This window comes from Mobula hypostoma, chromosome 5 (genome assembly GCF_963921235.1).
Source record: "Mobula hypostoma chromosome 5, sMobHyp1.1, whole genome shotgun sequence".
NCBI lineage: Eukaryota > Metazoa > Chordata > Chondrichthyes > Myliobatiformes > Myliobatidae > Mobula > Mobula hypostoma.
This window is the reverse complement of record NC_086101.1, coordinates 52,273,291-52,293,694: the sequence shown is the minus strand read 5'-3', so window position 1 is coordinate 52,293,694 and position 20,404 is coordinate 52,273,291. Positions and strand designations below refer to the sequence as shown.

The following is a 20,404-nucleotide window of genomic DNA, read 5'->3' as shown; positions in this document are numbered from 1 at the left end:
TGCTTTTAGCAGTAGGGACTGGTAATTTGGTCATGATTGATGGGAAGATAAATGCTGCTAAATACAGAGAGATTCTGGATATAAACCTGCTAGCCTCTACCAGAAAGCTTAAACTGGAGAGGAAGTTCATCTTAAAGCAGGACAATGACTCAAAGCACACTGGCAGAGTAACCTTGGAGTGGCTTCAAATGAAGAAAATTGATGCCCTTTAGCTGCCCAGTCAGAGTCCTGACTTGATCTCAATCAAACATCTCTGGCAAGACTTCAAGACTGCTGTCCACTGCTGCTCCCCAACTAACCTGGCACAAATACACTCTTCTCTGGCTTCCAGCTGGTTACAGGTAACAATTATAACCGATGTTTCAATGAGAAACTCTGCCATCTTCATCAGGATGATGCCTGGGTTGGTTTAGTTTGGTGGTATTTGTACCCCCATATCCAACCTTCCTGATTGACTGGTCCTCACCCAATTTGCTTTCTGTTCTCTCACCTGAGCTTGAGCAATGTTGTAAAGAGGAATGGGCAAATATTGGTTCATGTTGAGCAAAGCTAATAGAGACATCCTAAATACTGGCTGTAATAGCTGTAAGAGGTGGTTCAACTAAGTACTGAGCAGAGGGGATTAATACGTTTGAACTGTTGACATTTCAGTTCTTGAATTTTTAGTTTTCCTTGCACTTTACAATTTTCCCTGTTTTTTGGACTCGGGGGTGGGGGTGGAAAGAGCATGAGATTCACAAATAAAAATTCTCCTTTAAATTGATCAAAATCCCTGCTTGTACTAATGTGAACAAAGGGTTGGGGGCTGAATACTTTTACAAGGCATTATATGCTTAATATAGATTGTTCATGTGGTATATAAGGCAATCTTTTTATTTGCAAATGCAGATCTTAAACACGAGCACCTGAAAGAAAGGTGATTACTATTTTAGTTTGGCTGAATGAGTATCTTGCTTCTTGTCAGTATTTTATCATAACTTACTGTTTTTCTACTTGAGATACTTGAGGTCTTTGGAGTACTTAAATAGTAGAATCTGATTCCCATCAAAGTAAGCAAATCTCTTAAAAGGAGAGATACCACAAGAACGCAACATCCTTCAGGTACCCTCACCATTGTGGCCATGCTCTCTTCTCATTGATGTCGTTGGGAAGAAGGTACAGGAGCCTCACTTCCCACATCACCAGGTTCAGAAACAATTTTTTCCCTTGAAACGTGAGGCTGTTGAATCAACATAGAGAACTTCACTCAACACTGAACTGATTCCACAACCTAAGGACTCTATACCTCATGTTTCAGTATTATTTACTTATTAATTTATTACTATTTTTATTTATTTTGTATTTGCACAGTTTGTCATTTGTTGCATAATGATTGTTAGTCAGTCTTTGTATACAGTTTTCCTTGATTCTGATTGATTTCTGTTCTGTGAATTCCTTTGATAATAAATTTTGTTGAACTTTGATATCAGCTGTTTTTTTTGATAAACAGCTAAATATCACAATAGTATGGAGATTGTTGCTGCATTCATTATTTTTATTGTTTCTGATGTAGAAACCTATGAAACTGATGGATATAATCCTGAGGCACCAAGCATAACCAATACTTCAAGGCCAATTTATAGACATAGGGTGCATAGCCAAAGACCTAACTTAATTGGACTCACATCGGGTGACATGGATTTACCACCACGAGGTACAGTAAGAAACATAAATGTTTGCTACATTAAGCAGAAATACAAACTGTAACCATATAAAATGTTCATTATGGTTTGAGTTTTGTATAGCAGTAGTGTACATTTGTACTAAATGCTTTGGGTAGAGTTCTAACTACCTCAAACAGAGCTGGCCACAATAGAAAGGCCATTTAAACCAACTGAGAGTATACAATATTGATTCATAGGATGATATCTGTGATACAACACTAGTTATGAGGAGGCATTCAGGAAAAATAACATTAGCCAAGTCTGCGGAGTTCTAAAGTTACTAAGTATTTGATGGCTTGACTACAGAAACAATTTTCTTGTTGTAAGTCATCAGTTTTAAAACTGTAATCTCTTCATGTTATGTTTTAATAAGCAAACCTCTACAATAAATTGTACCTTGAAATTATACCTTAAAATTAATCCATGATTTCAATATAGTTTGTTGTGTTGACCGATGATGCCATAGCTTTGAATTGCCCTCATCTTACAAATGCCGAATAACATTCCCTTGAAGGTTTCCTGTCCAACTGTGCCTTGTCTGTAGATCTTCCTAAATAACCATTTTTTTAGTGTCGCTTATTACTAAATGACACGTTGGTGTCTTCCCCTTGGTGTGTTTTATTTATCTAATTTGACCACCTTTCAAATCCTTATACCCTACCAGTATCACCTACACCTGACTTTTCCACTGCCTTATCTTCACTCTCTTCCTCTCTCAGCTTTTGTACTAAGTATCTGCTTGTTCTTGTTGACTAAAATTGCCATCTCCATTTGACTCACATTCCCACACATCATTTAAAATACTTGTTTTTATAATGGTTATATATCATCTGTTCCTATTACAGCTGTAAATATTAATGTAAAAACAGAAAAGCCTGCTACTAACAACAACATGAGAATAGTGGTGGATTCTGAGTCTAGGAAGCGTACAATAGGTGCTGGTGCTGAAGGAGTTCCTGCCAAGAAATCCTGGTTTGACAAGTAAGATTTTATTTTATTTTTTATTTTCCCATTGCACATGGTCACTTTTGCTTATTTTCTTAATATTGCAAATGAATTATGCAAGCTTATTATTGCTGACCTTATCCAAAGTATAAATTTTAATTGTTCACAATGAATTATGTTTAGGCGCATGCCTAGAATTTTTTTGCAATGAGAAACATCTGTGTGAAATGCTGTGTGTTTTAATTTTAAAAGTTTGTGCTTTTATAAGCCTCACCTACCTTAGTTGATTTTTAACACCCATCATTTACAATTGTTGCTAAATATTTTGGTTCTTAAATCAGAAATGGCGAAGAGTTGTGCACGTTACGACTAACAGCTATAGTGTGTTTATCCCCAGATTAACTTCAATCATGTTAACTTGGCGAAGTTTAAACTTCTCCAAGTAATTTAAAAAATGGAACATGGCTTTGAGGTATACATTTCATATAAAAACTGATGATGAAAACTCAAGTCTGTTTTCTGCCAAATAGGTTTTACATGGTAGCCGAGGCTCAAGTATCAATAAGGTTTTAGGTTTAATTGTTTTCATCAGCTGAACCAGCTATTCTCAATCGCAGCTGCCATGTTATTAACGGAAAATAGCATCCAAGGTGAAAGACCCCTGAAGTTTGTTCTTTGAGACCTGTATATGTGGAATTGTGTTTTGAAGTGTTAAAATCAACTAAGGTAGGCGAGGCTTATAAAAGCACAAACTTTTTACAGAATCTCATTAGAATTTGAGAAAATTCGCTGTTTAACAATACATAACCATAGCAAGACTGTAGCTGATAATCTAATGGGGGTTTGATGGGTCTTTAGATAAAGATAAAATTAGTTTGGAGCATAATGGGAACTCGGGAATGCAGGAAGTACAGAAGGCGGGAAATGGATGTTAGAAAACAAGTAAACAAAATAAATTAATAAAGTGAATGGGTAAATAGCAAATGCAATCAAAATGAGTTAAACCTAAAGGTACTATATCTAAAGGCATTCAGCATTTCTGACGAATAGGACAAGTTAACAGCATGGGGAGTAAAGCTGAAAGAATAAGGAAATTTAAACAAATACTCCAGTATGTGATTATCTTCATGGAAGAAGACACAGAAATAGAAAAATTCTAGAAACAGTAAAAAGTCAATGAATCTAATGACAATGAGCTAATGGAAAATAATACTTGAGAAGCTTGTGAGATTGCAGATCCTTAGGGTTGACTGCAGTGGGCATGATTTTGATGATGTAACTGATAGAATAGATAATTAGCTCAATAGATATGTGTTTTGTTTTGAGAATGTATTTGATAAGAGCACAGATGGGAAATTGCTCAGTGTGGAATTGGCTGTGATTGAGAATTTGTTAACAAAAAGTAAGGATGTGGAATAAATGTCAGGTTGTCAAGCTGTGACTAATGGGGTATCATAGAAAACACTGTATGGGTTAAATGATAAATTGGTTTATTATTCTCGCATGTCCCAAGATACAGTGAAATCTTGCATGTCATTCTTACAGATCAGTTCATTCCATGTGTATTGCAATAGTACAAGGTAGACAATAGCAGTGCAGAATGAAGCATTACAGTTACAGTAAAAATGCAGTGGAGGTAGATAGTAAGGCAGGGTGTGAGATCAAGGGTTCATCTTACCGTACGAGGGAACCATACCATAGAACCATAGAAACTACAGCACAGAAACAGGCCCTTTGGCCCTTCTTGGCTGTGCCGAACCATTTTCTGCCTAGTCCCACTGACCTGCACACGGACCATATCCCTCCATACACCTCCCATCCATGTATCTGTCCAATTTATTCTTAAATGTTAAAAAAGAACCCGCATTTACCACCTCGTCTGGCAGCTCATTCCATACTCCCACCACTCTCTGTGTGAAGAAGCCTCCCCTAATGTTCCCTTTAAACTTTTACCCCCTCACCCATAACCCATGTCCTCTGGTTTTTTTCTTCCCTTGCCTCAGTGGAAAAAGCCTGCTTGTATTCACTCTATCTATACCCATCATAATTTTATATACCTCTATCAAATCTCCCCTCATTCTTCTACGCTCCAGGGAATAAAGTCCTAACCTATTCAACCTTTCTCTGTAACTGAGTTTCTCAAGTCCCGGCAACATCCTTGTAAAACCTTCTCTGCACTCTTTCAACCTTATTTATATCCTTCCTGTAATTTGGTGACCAAAACTGAACACAATACTCCAGATTCGGCCTCACCAATGCCTTATACAACCTCATCATAACATTCCAGCTCTTATACTCAATACTTCGATTAATAAAGGCCTATGTACCAAAAGCTCTCTTTACGACCCTATCTACCTGTGACAACACTTTTAGGGAATTTTGTATCTGTATTCCCAGATCCCTCTGTTCCACTGCACTCCTCAGTGCCTTACCATTAACCCTGTATGTTCTACGTTGGCTTGTCCTTCCAACATGCAATACCTCACACTTGTCAGTATTAAACACCATCTGCCATTTTTCAGCCCATTTTTCCAGCTGGTCCAAGTCCCTCTGCAGGCTCTGAAAACCTTCCTCACTGTCTACTACGCCTCCAATCTTTGTATCATCAGCAAACTTGCTGATCCAATTTACCACATTATCATCCAGATCATTGATATAGATGACAAATAACAATGGACCCAGCACTGATCCCTGTGGCACACCACTAGTCACAGGCCTCCACTCGGAGAAGCAATTCTTTACCACCACTCTCTGGCTTCTTCCGTCAAGCCAATGTCTAATCCAATTTAGCACCTCTCCATGTATACCTAGCGACTGAATTTTCCTAACTAACCTCCCATGCAGGACCTTGTCAAAGGCCTTACTGAAGTCCATGTAGACAATATCCACTGCCTTCCCTTCATCCACTTTCCTGGTAACCTCCTCAAAAAACTCCAACAGATTGGTCAAACATGACCTACCACGCACAAAGCCATGTTGACTCTCCCTAATAAGCCCCTGTCTATCCAAATGCTTGTAGATTCTGTCTCTTAGTACTCCCTCCAATAACTTACCTACTACTGACATTAAACTCACCGGCCTATAATTTCCCGGATTACTTTTCGATCCTTTTTTAAACAACGGAACAACATGAGCCACTCTCCAATCCTCCGGCACTTCACCCGTAGACAGCGACATTTTAAATATTTCTGCTAGGGCCCCCGCAATTTCAACACTAGTCTCCTTCAAGGTCCGAGGGAACACTCTGTCAGGTCCCGGGGATTTATCCACTTTAATTTTCCTCAAGACAGTAAGCACCTCCTCCTTTTCAATCTGTATAGTTTCCATGGTCTCACTACTTGATTCCCTCAATTCCATAGATTTCATGCCAGCTTCCTTAGTAAATACAGACGCAAAAAACCTATTTAAGATCTCCCCCATTTCCTCTGGTTCCGCACAAAGCCGACCACTCTGATCTTCAAGAGGACCAATTTTATACAATCGTGTTATAACGGCAATATAGAAGCTGTCCTTCCTTTCAGGCTTTTGTATTATTCTGCCTGATTGTGGGTAGGGGAGGGTAGACTCTTGATTATGCTGGCTGCTTTTTTTGAAGCTGGTTTCTGTGATGTCCTTTACTGTGTCAGCCACTCTCCACAGTTTTTTTTTGCGGTCACTGGCAGAGCAGTTGCCGTACCAAGCTGTGATGTATCCACATGGCGTGCTTTCTATGATGTATCGATTCAAAAATTGGTGAGGGCCAGAGAGGATATGCAAAATTTCTTTAGCCTCTTGAAGAAGTAAAGGCACTAGTTAGCTTTCTTGGTCATGGCATTAACTTGGTTGGACCAGGACAGACTGTTGTTGACATTCACTCTCGAACCCTCTCAACCTCAGCACTGTTGATGTAAACAGGAGCATGTGCTCTGTCCTCTTTCCTGAAATCAATGACAAGCTCTTTTATTTTTCAGACATTGGGAAAAAGGTTGTTGTCATGACACCACATTACCATGCTTTGTATCTCCCTCCTGCAGTCTTTTGCATTGTTTTTGAGAATTCACCCACAATGGTGGTATCATCTACAAACACTGAGTAGGAGTTAGTGTAAAATCTGGCCATGCAGACAGGGCTGTACAGTAAGTAAAGTAGGAGGCTGAGGACGTGGGTCACCACTAGGTGAATAATCGTGGTGGTGTTGCTGCCCATCCTTTATTGTGGTCTGTTGGTCAGGAAGTCAAGAATCCAGTTGCAAGGAGAAGTGTTAAGTACCACATCCAGGAGCTGGGGAATGAATTTGCTTAGAATCATAGGTGTCTGTATTGTCTTGGTGCAATAAAGATGAGTGTAGGGCCATGGCGATGCTATTTGCAGTAGAACTGCTTCAGCAGTAGGCAAATTGTAGTGGGGTGAAGTTGTTTGAGAGGCTGGAGTTCATGCAGGCCATGACCAGTCTCTCAAAGCACCTCATTATAGAGGGCGGTAATGCCACAGGATGGTAGTCATAAGGCACATTACCTTGTTTTTCTTGGGCACCTTAAAGCAGGTAGGAGCTACAGATTGAAGCAGGAAGAAGTTAAAAATATCTGCAAATATTCCTGTTAGCTGATCTGTTTAGGCTCGAAGGACACAACCAGGGACACCATCTGAACCAGTTTCAGTGTGCTGTTTTATTTCAAGTGGTGACGGTTTAAATGTTGATGGTCAAAGGGACCTTGATGCCCTTTTAGAATTAGGTTCAACTTACTTGCAGATGAAGAGTGCATTTTGGCAAAGCATTTGCTTGTCAGCTATTACGAGAAGATTCAAGTACAGGAGTAACACTGTCCTACTAAAGTTGTATGAGGTCTTGGTGAGATCATACCTGGAGTATTGTGGATAGATTTAGTTAGTTTAAAAATATTTGCTGTTAAAAAGTGCAATAAGCTTTTGTTAGATGATTTCTGGATGATGAGTTGAAGAGCATGAGAAAATAGCAGAAGCAGACCACTTAGTCCCTCAATTTCACAGTACGATCATAGCCAATCTGCTCCAAGTCTAGTCTCTGTATCAGTTTCTCGTTATCCTGATTCCAAAGATTTCCCATCTTCTGAAAGAAATAGTTCCTGTACACTTCAGTTTTGTTTAACCAGCCCTGTAATCTTGTAAGTATCTCCCCTTGTTCAAGATTTTTCCACTCATCTACCCTATTATGCCCCTTAAAGATCTTGTAAGTTTCAATAAAATCCTTAAATCTAAGCCCCAAAGGGTTAGGAGTTAGCCAAGTTAATCTGTTGTGAACTGCCTCTAATGCTGGGATATCCCGTCTTAAAATAAGACCAAAACTGAAGTCCAGCTGTGGCCTCAGTTGTATCATAAATAATTTTAACAATACTTAACTATTTTAAATAACCAACCCTCTTCGAAATAAAGACCAATATTGCCATATGTCTTTCTAACCAGTTGTTATCTTTTTATAATTCGTATCCCAAAACACCTTAGTGCCTTTGCATTTCATTCATTGTCAGTTTTTCTTTTAAGTAATATTCTACCTTCAGACTCCTCTTCATGAAGTGCAAAGCCTCAGACTTTCCACATCAAAGTCCATTGCGCATCTTAACATCCTCACTTGTCTTTATTGATAGCCAGTTGCAGAGTTCTAATATCGTGACTACACTATGTCCTTCCACCCATTGCAAAACAATGAGAGATTGAGTTGATGAGTCCTGCATTCTTGAATTTAGAAGACTGATTTCATTGAAACTTAAATTCTTACAGGAATTACGGGAAGGTTGCATACGTGGATAGGGCGTTGGCTGATTGGCAGGAAACAGAGTGGGAATAAAGGGATCCTATTCTGGTTGGCTGCCGGTTACCAGTGGTGTTGCACAGTGGTCTGTGTTGGGGTTACTTCTTTTTACATTGTACATCCATGATTTGGATTATGGAATAGATGGCTTTGTGGCTAAGTTTGCTGATGATACAAAGATGGGTGGAGGGGCCGGTAGTGCTGAGGAAACAGAGTCTTCAGAGAGACTTGGATAGATTGGAAGAATGGGCAAAGAAGTGGCAAATGAAATACAATGTTGGAAAGTGTATGGTTATCCACTTCGGCAGAAGAAATAAACGGGCAGACTATTATTTAAATGGGGAAAGAATTCAAAGTTCTGAGATGCAACGGGACTTGGGAGTCCTCGTACAGGATACCCTTAAGGTTAACCTCCAGGTTGAGTCGGTGGTGAAGAAGACGAATGCAATGTTGCCATTTATTTCTAGAGGAATAGCGTATAGGAGCAGGGATGTGATGTTGAGACACTATAAGGCGCTGGTGAGACCTCACTTGGAGTACTGTGGGCAGTTTTGGTCTCCTTATTTAAGAAAGGATGTGCTGACGTTGGAGAGGGTACAGAGAAGATTCACTAGAATGATTCTGGGAATGAGAGGGTTGACATATGAGGAACGTTTGTCCGCTCTTGAACTGTATTCCTTGGAGTTTAGAAGAATGAGGGGAGGCCTCATAGAAACATTTCGAATGTTGAAAGGCATGGATAGAGTGGATATGGGAAAGTTGTTTCCCATGATGGGGGAGTCTAGTACGAGAGGGCATGACTTAAGGATTGAAGGGCGCCCATTCAGAACAGAGATGCAAAGAATTTTTTTTATTCAGTGGATGGTGAATCTATGGAATTTGTTGCCACGGGCAGCAGTGGAGGCCAAGTCATTGGGTGTATTTAAGCCAGAGATTGATAGGTATCTGAGTAGCCAGGGCATCAAAGGTTATGGTGAGAAGGCGGGGGAGTGGGACTAAATAGGAGAATGGATCAGCTCATGATAAAATGGTGGAGCAGACTCGATGGGCCGAATGGCCAACTTCTGCTCCTTTGTCTTATGGTCTATAGGTCCCAACAGGCTGGATGCAGGATGATGTTTCCTTGACTAAACAGTCCAAACCAGGGGCCAAGGTCTTAGAATAAATGTAGGTCATTTAAGATAATGGCTTCTCCCAGGTGATGGTGAATTCTATGCATTCCTTACTCTGGAGAGCTATGAGGGCACTGCTGTTGAGATATTTCAAAATAGACATTGATAGATTTCAGGACGTTGAGGGAATCAAGGGACATCAAGACAGGAATGACCTCGAATAAATGAGTATAACTGCAGGACCAGTTGGCCAATCACTGCTCCTAATTCTCATGCTGTTATATAATTAAGTGGCCATGCTAGCATACAGCAAGACTTAGTTAAATTTTAGTCTGAGGGTTGATGAGTGAAAAGTGCCATTTGTACCAGTCAAAGGCAGTCACCAGTATGAGAGAAACTAATTTCCTTTGTTTCACGTTCAATAACTTTGCTCACCTCCACCATTAATAGCCAGAGGTTCATCACTGACCATTTACCACTCTACTCATATAAATACTATAGCTGCCAGTCAGACTGGAGGTTGCAGCAGCAAGTGAATTTCCATTACCTTTCTGCTGTCTGTACACACTGTTCAAGTTCCCAATTTAGTTCCTCCACCAGTATTCAAAAAGTTTGATGCCGTCTAGGACAAAGCATCCCATTTGTCACCTTAAGCAATGATTTTACCACTACACTACCACTGACAAAATGCTTTGCAGTGAGTTGCTAAATTTTCTGTGAAGCTCATTTTCTCCTTTACCCTATGGAGTATTAATGCTACAGGTGCACTGGAGCATCAAAACCTGGATGTCCACTCCAGGTTGTAGACTCTACTGCCTTTGAAATATATTTGCATTCCTTTATGACTGGGCCTCAAATATAGAACTTTCTACCCAGCTCTATAGTGGGAGTATCTTCACCAGAAAAAGCTGATATGGTACAAGAATATAACGTCACTGCATTGCTGAGGGCAGTAGGGATGGGCTGAGGTATTTTTTGCAAACTGAATGTATTTTAGGAAGAGATCTGATGAAGTGTCGCTGTGAAATCCGCTTTTTTTTCTATCTGTTTATGAAAGAAAAACAAGATCTGGTGGTGCATCATAAGACTTTGGAAATCAGATTCTGAGATGGTAACCCATGTATGCATGCATTCAATTTTAAACAGTCTGAATGTCAAAATACATAATGCTAATTGACAAAACTATTAAGCTTTTCATTTAGTATATCTTGACCTTCAGTTGAAATTCATATAAAGTGAACAATGACTTTTATCCTGGTAATATGGGAGTATATAGATTAACCTGATATTACTGCTTCAACAGGCCAAATTTCAACAAAGCAAATAACCAAGGGTTTCAAAAGAAACCACAGTATGGAATCGAGAACACCAAGCTGGAGCTTCGGAAGGTTCCACAGGAATTAAATAATATCAGCAAGCTCAATGAACACTTCAGCAAATTTGGAACAATCGTAAATCTTCAGGTAGGGATGCAAGAAAAAAAGTTGTAAAAGGCTTCACTGCCAAGTCTGTTTCTATCTTCATCCAGAATCTTTCAAGTATGACAGTGCCTATTAAATTGCAATCCATTGTGGAGACCTTGGTTAATTGTTATGCAAAATTGGGAATGTACTGTGAATGAACTCAATTATAATTTGCTCAATGGTTGCTGGCAAAATTGGGATTTTTAAAAAATGCATCAGGATCAGGTTAAATATCACAAGCATATATCATGAAACTTGTTTTGCATCAGCAATACATAGCAATATATCAGAAAATACCTATAAAGTATATTAATAAATGTGTGTATAAAAATTAAGTAGTGAAAAAGAGAAGAAAAAAAGTGAAGTAGTGTTTGAGGGTTTTCTATTCAGAAAATCTGATGGTGGAGGGGCTGAAGAACTTCCTGAAACATTTGAGCAAGGGTCTTCAGGCTCCTTACCACCACCTTGATGGTAGCAATAAGAAGAGCATGCTGAATTACAGTCATTTTGGAAATTGGCATTTAAAAAAAATTGTGTGACCACACCTGTTCTACAACTTTCTCTGTCTAATTGAGTGAAATTGTATAGCACCTAATATGATCCAAAACAACCTATTTCGATCTAAAACTTGAATCCTTTGAAATTTGACTCTATATCGGAAATCTTTCTTTACACCTATGCTTTCATTGAATTTGGAAGTTAGAGCTGAACCTCGAGGAAAATCACTAATCATGAACAGCATCTGTGCAAAATCTTAGCATCAGAAGTCCCACTTCTGCTTTCTCTCTTCTAAACAATTAGTGCTTAGTAATCATTGATCAATTTCCTACTTGTCGAGGCTTTCCTGGGTCACTTCACATTAGCACTGCAATTTGCTATGTATCCTCAAAGGATTCTGAGATTTGTTGATCTTCACATGGTCCATTTTGAGAAGTGCTCTTGTGCTATTAAATATATATATTGTACATCTAAATTTGTTATTTTTTTTCTCAATTTGTTATTTTTTTTCTCAATTTGAGGTTCTTAAAATCTGCTCCAGTGCAAATGTTAAGATAAATGGCTGATAATTACTTGGAACAGCTATCTGTTTATAAACTTCAATGCACAGCCAATATTGTTCATTGATTACCTACTGCCAACAAGGAATCACTTAAATCTTGCAGAAATTGGGTTAAGTTTTGCATTTTTTTTACATTTTCTGTCATGTTATTGTTAACTGTCTTTTAACCTGTTATTTAAATGTGTTTTCCCTTGATCTAAAAAAAGTTTCTGAGAAAGAAGTATTTTAAGAGTGTAACAAACAATACTTTCACTTTGCCAATGCCCTACTGCATTGTAGCAACAGAAACATGACCAGTGTTTGAGTTGGTTTCATCTCCCAACAGCCCATTCTTTGCCTCTATACACATTTTGCATCAATGTTTTCTGATCTTTCTGTTTTAATAATATTTTATAAAGTAGTGGTTACATGTATCTTAGTAATAGCTTCAAGGCTCAGACAACATTAGATTTCAACATGTTTAGTCAGCAATGACCAAATCTGAATCTAAATTTTTAAAACATGTTTTTTCCATAATTTAGTCTGAACTTAAATCAATCTTTGTTTCATAGAAATGAGTAAAATGATTTCCCCAAAGTATATTAATTGTAAAATACAGACTAAGTGAGAAATAGCATGTTGAGTTGTAACCTATTTTCTGTATCATAATTACTTGTGTAGATACAAAATGCTGGAGGAACGTAACTCAGCAAGTCACGTAGCAGCTTTGGAGGAGAATAAACAGTTGACGTTTCGGGCCCGAGACCTTCATGACTTAGGGTCTCGGCCAAAATATTAACTGTTTATTCCCCACCATTGATTGTACCTTACATGCTGAGTTCCTCCATTTTTATGTGTGTTTCTGTGGATTTCCAGCACCTGCAGAATCTCTTGTGGAGGTACTTTGTTTACTTTCCCACTTCATTAAACTTTGCTACTCAAGGTCCCCCCCACCCCCCCCGCCTTAAAGAATGCAGTTTAATAATGCAGACTGTTTCATTCTGGGCCCCACTGTGGGTTATAGTTGTACTGTGCAATCAGTTTGCATGGAAAGAACTACAGGTTGAAACTCTAATCTGGAACCCTTTGGTCCTGAATTGTACCAAGCCACAGAACTTACTCCTGATCATCACTGTTCTTTACAGTTCCTGGATCTCTCAAGGTTTTTGAGAACTGTCTGGAACCCAAAGTTTCTGAGTTAAACTGTAATCTGAGATCACAAAAGTTAGACTAGTACATTAGTTAACTAAACTTCAGAACATAAAACAGTACAGCATAGGAATAGTGCTTTCAGCCAACAATGTTGTGCCGAATTAAGAAGTTAGTAATCAAATGCACAATTGAACGAATCCCTTCTGGCCATATCCTTTCATTTCCTACACATTCAAAAACTCCTTGAACACCTCTCATATTTGTCTCTTCCACCTCTTTTTTATTTTAAAAAAAAAGTTAATTTACCCTACACATCTCCTTTGAACTTATCCTCTCACCTTAAATGCATGCCCTCTGGTCATTGGCATTTCAACCTTGGGAAAAGGATACTGGCTGTTAATCTATGCTTCTCATAATTTTACAGACCTCCATTAGCTCTCCCCTCAGCTGCCACCACTACACAGAAAACAACCCAAGTTTGTCCATCCTCTCCTTTCGTACCTGTCCTCTAATCCAAGCGGATTAGTGCAGATTTTAGCTGTTTTTAAATCTTAGTTATTTCTTGGAATTATTTTTTAGGTGTAATTATATAGCTAAGATTCAAAATGTGTTGCACCGTGGGAGTTGCTGGACCAGAGTGCTTCAACCTATGCTTATAGTCAAGATGACCATTTCTGGATATGGTTTATTTATTTGAGGAAAGAAATATGGTTGATTCAAGATAATTTGTACAAAAAAAAAACAACCTTTCAATCATCTTCAACAGATACCATATTATTTTCCATATCTACAACTGCGTAATTTCGTAGAAATAATTCTTGAACTTTTTTTCACGTTATTACTGCAATTTTCATCCATCTTCAATTGTAAACTACTTCCAGAAAAACTTTAAGTGTATTGTATGAACTACATAGACAGAACTGTTTTTTGCCTTTCGTGCCACTATATAATCTACAGTACTATGCAAAAGTCTGAGGCATCCTAGATTTTTCATATAATTTTTATATAAATATAAATTGTTTTAGATGTTTATTTTTTGTCTTCTGCATTAATGTGTCAGTAGAAAAAAGCAAATTTTAGATTTCCAAAAATTAATTTTCCAGAAAATTAAATGTTAAAGTAATTAGACCTCTTTTCAAATAATAATTTGATTACTTTGTAGATATATAGCCCAGTGCATGATTAAAGAAAGATAACAAGTGCATGATTAAAGAAAGATAACAAACCAGAATGCTAATGGTCAATGACATAATGAGTTGAATGAACTAAACTGATGAATTGAAACAGAAACGTGTGTAGAAGAATCAAACTGGGTGAAGGACAATGAAACTAAAAGGTTAGGATGTGGCAGATGTGAGTGACAGTTTAACCTTCAAATCATCAATTCTTACACTATGGTAAGAGTGAGGATAGCAACAATCCACAGGTTGGTCACACTGCATCTGCAAGGTCTCCCAAGCAGAAATTCAGTGACAGACAGAAGTTTCAAGATGTGCTGTCCATGCTCTTCTGAAGAAACACAAAGAAACGGGCAAGGTTGAGGACCAGAAATGCAGTTGTTGGGCCTAGAATCTGAGTGCAGCAGATGAGAGATGCATCAAATTGATGTCCCTTCTAAATTAGAAGAATTCCGGTACTGCATCAGCTCTGAACTCACAGAAACCACTGGTATCCAAGTACATGCCTCTACAGTCCAGAGAGGTCATCTCCGAAGTGGTTTTCATGAAAGAGTTTCTGCCAGAAAGCCTTGCATCCGAAGTGGAAACAAAGCCAACAGACTGTGTGCACAAAAACGCAAAACTGAGGTGCTGAACAATGGCAGCAAGTGCACTTGACTGGCAAGTCAAAATTTGAAATCTTTGGCTCAAATAGGAGGCACTTTGTAGGTGAGTTAGAGAGCACTTTCTGGATGAGAGTCTGCAGCCAACAGTGGAGGTTTCCTGCAGGTTTGGGGCTGCATTTCTGCAAATAGAATTGATGATCTAGTCAGAATTAATGGGATCCTAAATTCTGAGAACTACAAGCAAATTCTCGTCCATTACGCAATACTGTCAGGGAGGTGGCTGATTGCCCTCAACCTAATTCTGCAGCAGGATAATGACCCCAAACACACAGCAAAGGTCATAAAGGACTTTGTTCAGTGAAAAGGAGAACAAAGAGTTCTGCAACAGCTGGTATGGCCTCCACAGAACCCTGTTGTCAAGGCTGTGTGGGATTACCTGAAGAGACAGAAGCAAGCGAGACAGCAGAAGAATTGTGGCAAGTTCTCCAAGATGCTTGGAACAACCTACCAGCCAATTTTCTTATAAAAGTGCAGTACAGTACACCTAAGAGAATTGATGCATTTTTAAAGGCCACGCCAAATATTGATTTGATGGTCACACCAAATATTGATTTGATTTGCTGTGTTTTTTTTTACTGTTTACTGCTCTTTATAGTAAATTTTTGGATGTTTAGGAACTTTTCGTTCCATTACTTTTGAAAGCATCTTGCTTTACAGATTTTGTTTTACTTGTGCCTAAGACTTTTGAACAGTACTATGTCATAGTTGTCACAAAAACATTCTGCACCTTTAGCCCAGCTCATCCATGCTGAGGAAGTTGTCTATCTGGTCTAGGCTCATTGGCTTGCATTTAGCTTGTTAACCTTTCCCCTCCATTTACCTGTCCAAAAGTCTTTTAACTGTTGTAATTGTACTCATCTCTACAACTTTACCTCTTGTAGCAACATGTTATACCTACCATCGTCTCTTTGGAAAAAGTTGCTCTTCACTTTCCCATTTAATTTTTTCCTTCTCATCTTAAATCCATGCCCTTTAGTTTTAGACTTCCCTTATGTATGCCCCTCATGATTTTGTGCATCTAATGTCAAAACTATTCTTGATAATTAACCAATGCTTAATATATCTGGCATTTATTTCTTTACATAAGGTGCTGTTAAAAACAGGCATACAGTATAATACAAACTAATAAAGTTTCTCTTTGCTGTTCCAGTCAGTAGTAACTTAATTCAATATCATTAGTATTGATTTTGAAATGGGCTTCAAGGTTCTGATCTTTAAGATAGATTAAATTGGTGAGAGTAGTATAATTATACTTTTTAAAAGTCAAAGTTGCTACACAACATTAAGAATTATATTTATATAGTAAGGCATACTGACTGTCAGTCCATGCTGGCAGATGTTCATTTGCATATCTCATTTAAAATTCTCTCAACATCTCTATCATTTATTTATTTACTGAGATACAGCACAGAATAAGCCGTTTCGGCCCTTTGAGCCACACTGCCCAGCAATCCCCTGATTTAATCCTAAAATAACCATGGGACAATTTACAATGACCAATTAACCTACCAACCTGTACGTCTTTGGACAATGGGAGGAAACCAGAGCACCTGGAGGAAACCCGCACGGTCATGGGGAGAATGTACAAACTCCGTACAGTCAGCGGCAGGAATTGAACCTGGGTCACTGGTCCTGTAAAGCTTTGTGCTAACCACTGTGCTACTGTGCTGCCCGTAAACTCCACCATTCCAACCCATAGGTATGACTTCCACCGAAACAGACATGGCTGTTTACATCAACACACATCAAAGTTGCTGGTGACTGCAGCAGGCCAGGCAGCATCTCTAGGAAGAGGAACAGTCGACGTTTCAGGCTGAGCCCCTTCGTCAGGACTAACTGGTTAGTCCTGACGAAGGGTCTTGGCCTGAAACGTCGACTGTACCTCTTCCTAGAGATGCCTCCTGGCCTGCTGCGTTCACCAGCAACTTTGATGTGTGTTGCTTGAATTTCCAGCATCTGCAGAATTCCTGTTGTTTGTTGTTGGCTATTTACATCAGTTAGTTTAACCTGTTAACTGTCACATTTTGAAATGAGATTGGAAACTGGAGTACCCAGAGGAAAATCCACGGTCTTAAAGAGAATGTGCAACTTCCTCACAGACAACTGAAGAGGTCAGAATTGAAACCAGGTTAATAGCTGCACTACTGTGTCACTCATAGATTCAAAAGATTATAAATTGACGGGGTTCCCACAGCATTAATGAGGTGAATGGCATACTAGGCTATTATATATTTATTTGTTTACAATATAGAAGGTCTCTACTGGTTCTCAGTACATTCCCATCAGTCCTATTCTGTTGATTTTCCTGCATCTATACACGATGTATTAAGAATAAGAACAGTGGTGTATACCGCGTCGCATCAGTCACTTTGCCCTGTGTTTTATGTATGCTTTAAGGTCCAGTTAGTCATGGAGTCATAGTAAACTACAGCACAGAAATAGGCCCTTTGGCTCATCTAATCTGTGCCAAGCCATTTAACTGGCCTAGTCCCATTTACCTGCACCTGGACCATAGCCCTCCATATCCCTCCCATCCATGTACCTATCCAAATTTTTCTTAAACATGGAAATAGAAATAAAATCAACCACTTGTGCTAGCAGCTCATTCCACACTCTCATCATCCTCTGAGTGAAGATGTTCCCCTGTAACATTTCACCTTTCACTCTTAACTCATAACCTCTTCTTGTAGTCTCACTCAACCTCAGTGGAAAAAGCCTGCTTGCGTTTACCCCTCATGCCCCTCATAATTTTGTATACATCTATCAAATCTCCCGTCAATCTTCTAGCTTCTAGGAAATGAAATTCAAACCTATTCGATCTTTTCTTGTATCTCAGGTCCTTCAGTCCTGGCAACATCCTTCAAATTTTCTGTGTACTCTTTCCATCTTATTCGATCTTTCCTGTAGATTAATGACCAAATGACATTACTCCAAATTAGGCCTCATCGACATCTTTTACAGCTTCAACGTGATTTATGAAGGCCAATGTTCCAAAAGCTTTCTTTACAACCTCATCTACCTGTGACACCACTTTCAATTAATTGTGGTTGTATATTTCCAGATCCCTCAGTTCTAGTGCCCTTCCATTCACTGTGTAAGACTTACCCTGGTTGGTCCTACCAAAGTGGAACACCTCATGCTTGTTTGCATTAAATTGAAATTTCTATTCTTGAATGGAAAAAAAAATGGTGGTTAAGTATTTCAGTAATTGTGAAATATTGTGTGTCATCTTTCCCTACCTCTTCAAAATGAATGAAAGAAAATCCAATTAGTTGATGTGCCATATGCAGGCCAGTTACCTTCTTGAATAGTTTGATTATGAAAGCCTGCTGTTATTGTTCTGGAAAGTTGATTTTTATTTTGCTATATTTTGATTCATGAGTAGATTGAAGTTTTGCTTAAATCTATTGATTGACTTTTCTAAGGTTGCTTATCAAGGCGATTTAGAGGGTGCCCTTATTCAATTTGCGTTGCCTGAAGAAGCAAAGAGGGCAATCTCGAGTACAGAGGCAGTGCTTAATAATCGATTCATCAAGGTATATTGGCATCGGGAAAGCAATTCTCAGCAAAAGACAACTTCAAATCAACAGGTAGTAATTATAATTACCCTTCTGCAAAATACGGGTTGTCAGAAGTGAAGTAGTACAGATTTCAATACTTTACTTTTTGAATGCCTATAATAAGTGTTGATATGGTTTTGTCTGAAAATGTAGAACTACTGCATATGCAATATTGAATTTCTTCATGACCAATAAACTTTTGAAATCAGTTGAGACATAGTTTATAGAAAAATGACAGCGAAGTTGTTTTAGGTTGCACTAATAGTGACTGTGATTAGCTAAATGGCCACTTCCTGTGATCACAACTTTTTTAAGATTGCAGTGCAGAAATGTGGCAAGGATGAGATAGTGTTAGGTTTTCAACCACTCAGAGTGGGACTTTTTAAACTGTCCCTTTCCTCCTCTATCATCTGTATCTGTCCACAGATTTTGACCTGTTCTATGAAAATTGCTGTTTTCTTCGAAGAAAACTTGTATTTTGCACTTTTGCCTCTGATAGATAAATCCTAAATTTGAAGGGTTAAGCGAATTGATGATAATAGGCATTAACAAAATATATTTCAGCACCGAAGGGTTCATATTTCAAAGTAAAATCATGTTGATCAGACAACAAAAAATATAGCCCATATAGAACACAGATACCAATATTGGTCAACAGTCTGGAATTTCTGTAGTCTTCATCAGTGTTTCCTTGCTCAGATTAGAACATAAGAAAACAGGATTAGGATTAGGGCACTTGGCCTCTCAAGCCTAACTGCCATTCAATATGACCTTTGCTGATCTGCCCATAAGACTACCACCAGCTCAAAGTGATCAACTTTAATGTTTTGAGTGAAAGACAATGTGGTGATGAACCTTATATTCGTGATAGACTTTGTTTTTCAGTCTTAAGATCTAAATCATGTTATTCAGGTTTGGATTCCTTTCTCAACTCTGTACAGGTTAAAGAATAGCATTCATTAGCATTTGTCATTGAAATATTGTCTTTCTAGAGTGAAATATGATCACAGGAGTTCTTGATAAATGCAACACACAGATAATGTTCATCATGTCAACATTCTTTGTGTTGACAAAAGCTTGCAATCAACTAAGTGAGAAATGAAGTATTGTTACAAATTCAGCACATTTTGGCTTGCTTCTGTTAATATTGAATACTGACTGCTAACCAGACACAAGGGCCATAAATCTACACTAATATTTCAAAGCACGAAATGTGAGCCTTTTGCTGCTGATTAGTTGTTATTAAACGAAGCAAGTTGCATTGTGTTTATTTTCAAAGTTTTTTTCACCGTTTCTCCTTCAAGGTGGCTTGTGGACTACAGCAGCCAGTTAAACAGTCCTCTTTTGCAGTTATCAAACAATCAGTAAAGGACAGATTGGGTCCTCTACCAGAAGGAAATATGGAACCTACACAAACTCAGGTCATTCCCATAGCCAGCATTCAGGTGTGTACTGTGAGGAAAAAGTTATTTTAATCCTTTTTTTTTGTCCTTTCCTGTGCATTCTACTCTGGTTGTTTAGATGCCACAGATTTTATATAATTATTTCTCTGAACAATTTCCTTTCTCATATCCCCTTTAAATATTAGGTAAATTCTTCACACAGTAAAAGTCTAGTTTGCTGAGACTCACCTCTGTGGTTTTGCTCTCATAGAAACATAGAAAACCTACAGCAAAGTTGTGCCGAACATGTCCCTACCTTAGAAATTACTAGGGTTACCCATAACCCTCTATTTTTCTAAGGTCCATGTACTTATCCAAAAGTCTTTTCAAAGACCCTATGGTATCCGCCTCCACCACCGTTGCCGGCAGCCCATTCCACAT

General features: G+C 38.5%; 1 protein-coding gene across 4 annotated transcripts in view; it reads left to right on the top strand.

Annotated features, from left to right (window-relative positions):
• rbm26 (RNA binding motif protein 26) overlaps positions 1-20,404 on the top strand; it is a 157,795-nt gene that overhangs the window by 81,812 nt on the left and 55,579 nt on the right. For all 4 annotated transcript variants that reach the window (XM_063048504.1, XM_063048503.1, XM_063048501.1 and 1 more), the window contains 5 exons: positions 1,553-1,693; positions 2,549-2,684; positions 10,828-10,987; positions 18,447-18,611; positions 19,886-20,026. In XM_063048504.1, the coding sequence (XP_062904574.1) occupies positions 1,553-1,693; positions 2,549-2,684; positions 10,828-10,987; positions 18,447-18,611; positions 19,886-20,026 (743 nt within the window). The remainder of the gene's footprint in view (positions 1-1,552; positions 1,694-2,548; positions 2,685-10,827; positions 10,988-18,446; positions 18,612-19,885; positions 20,027-20,404) is intronic.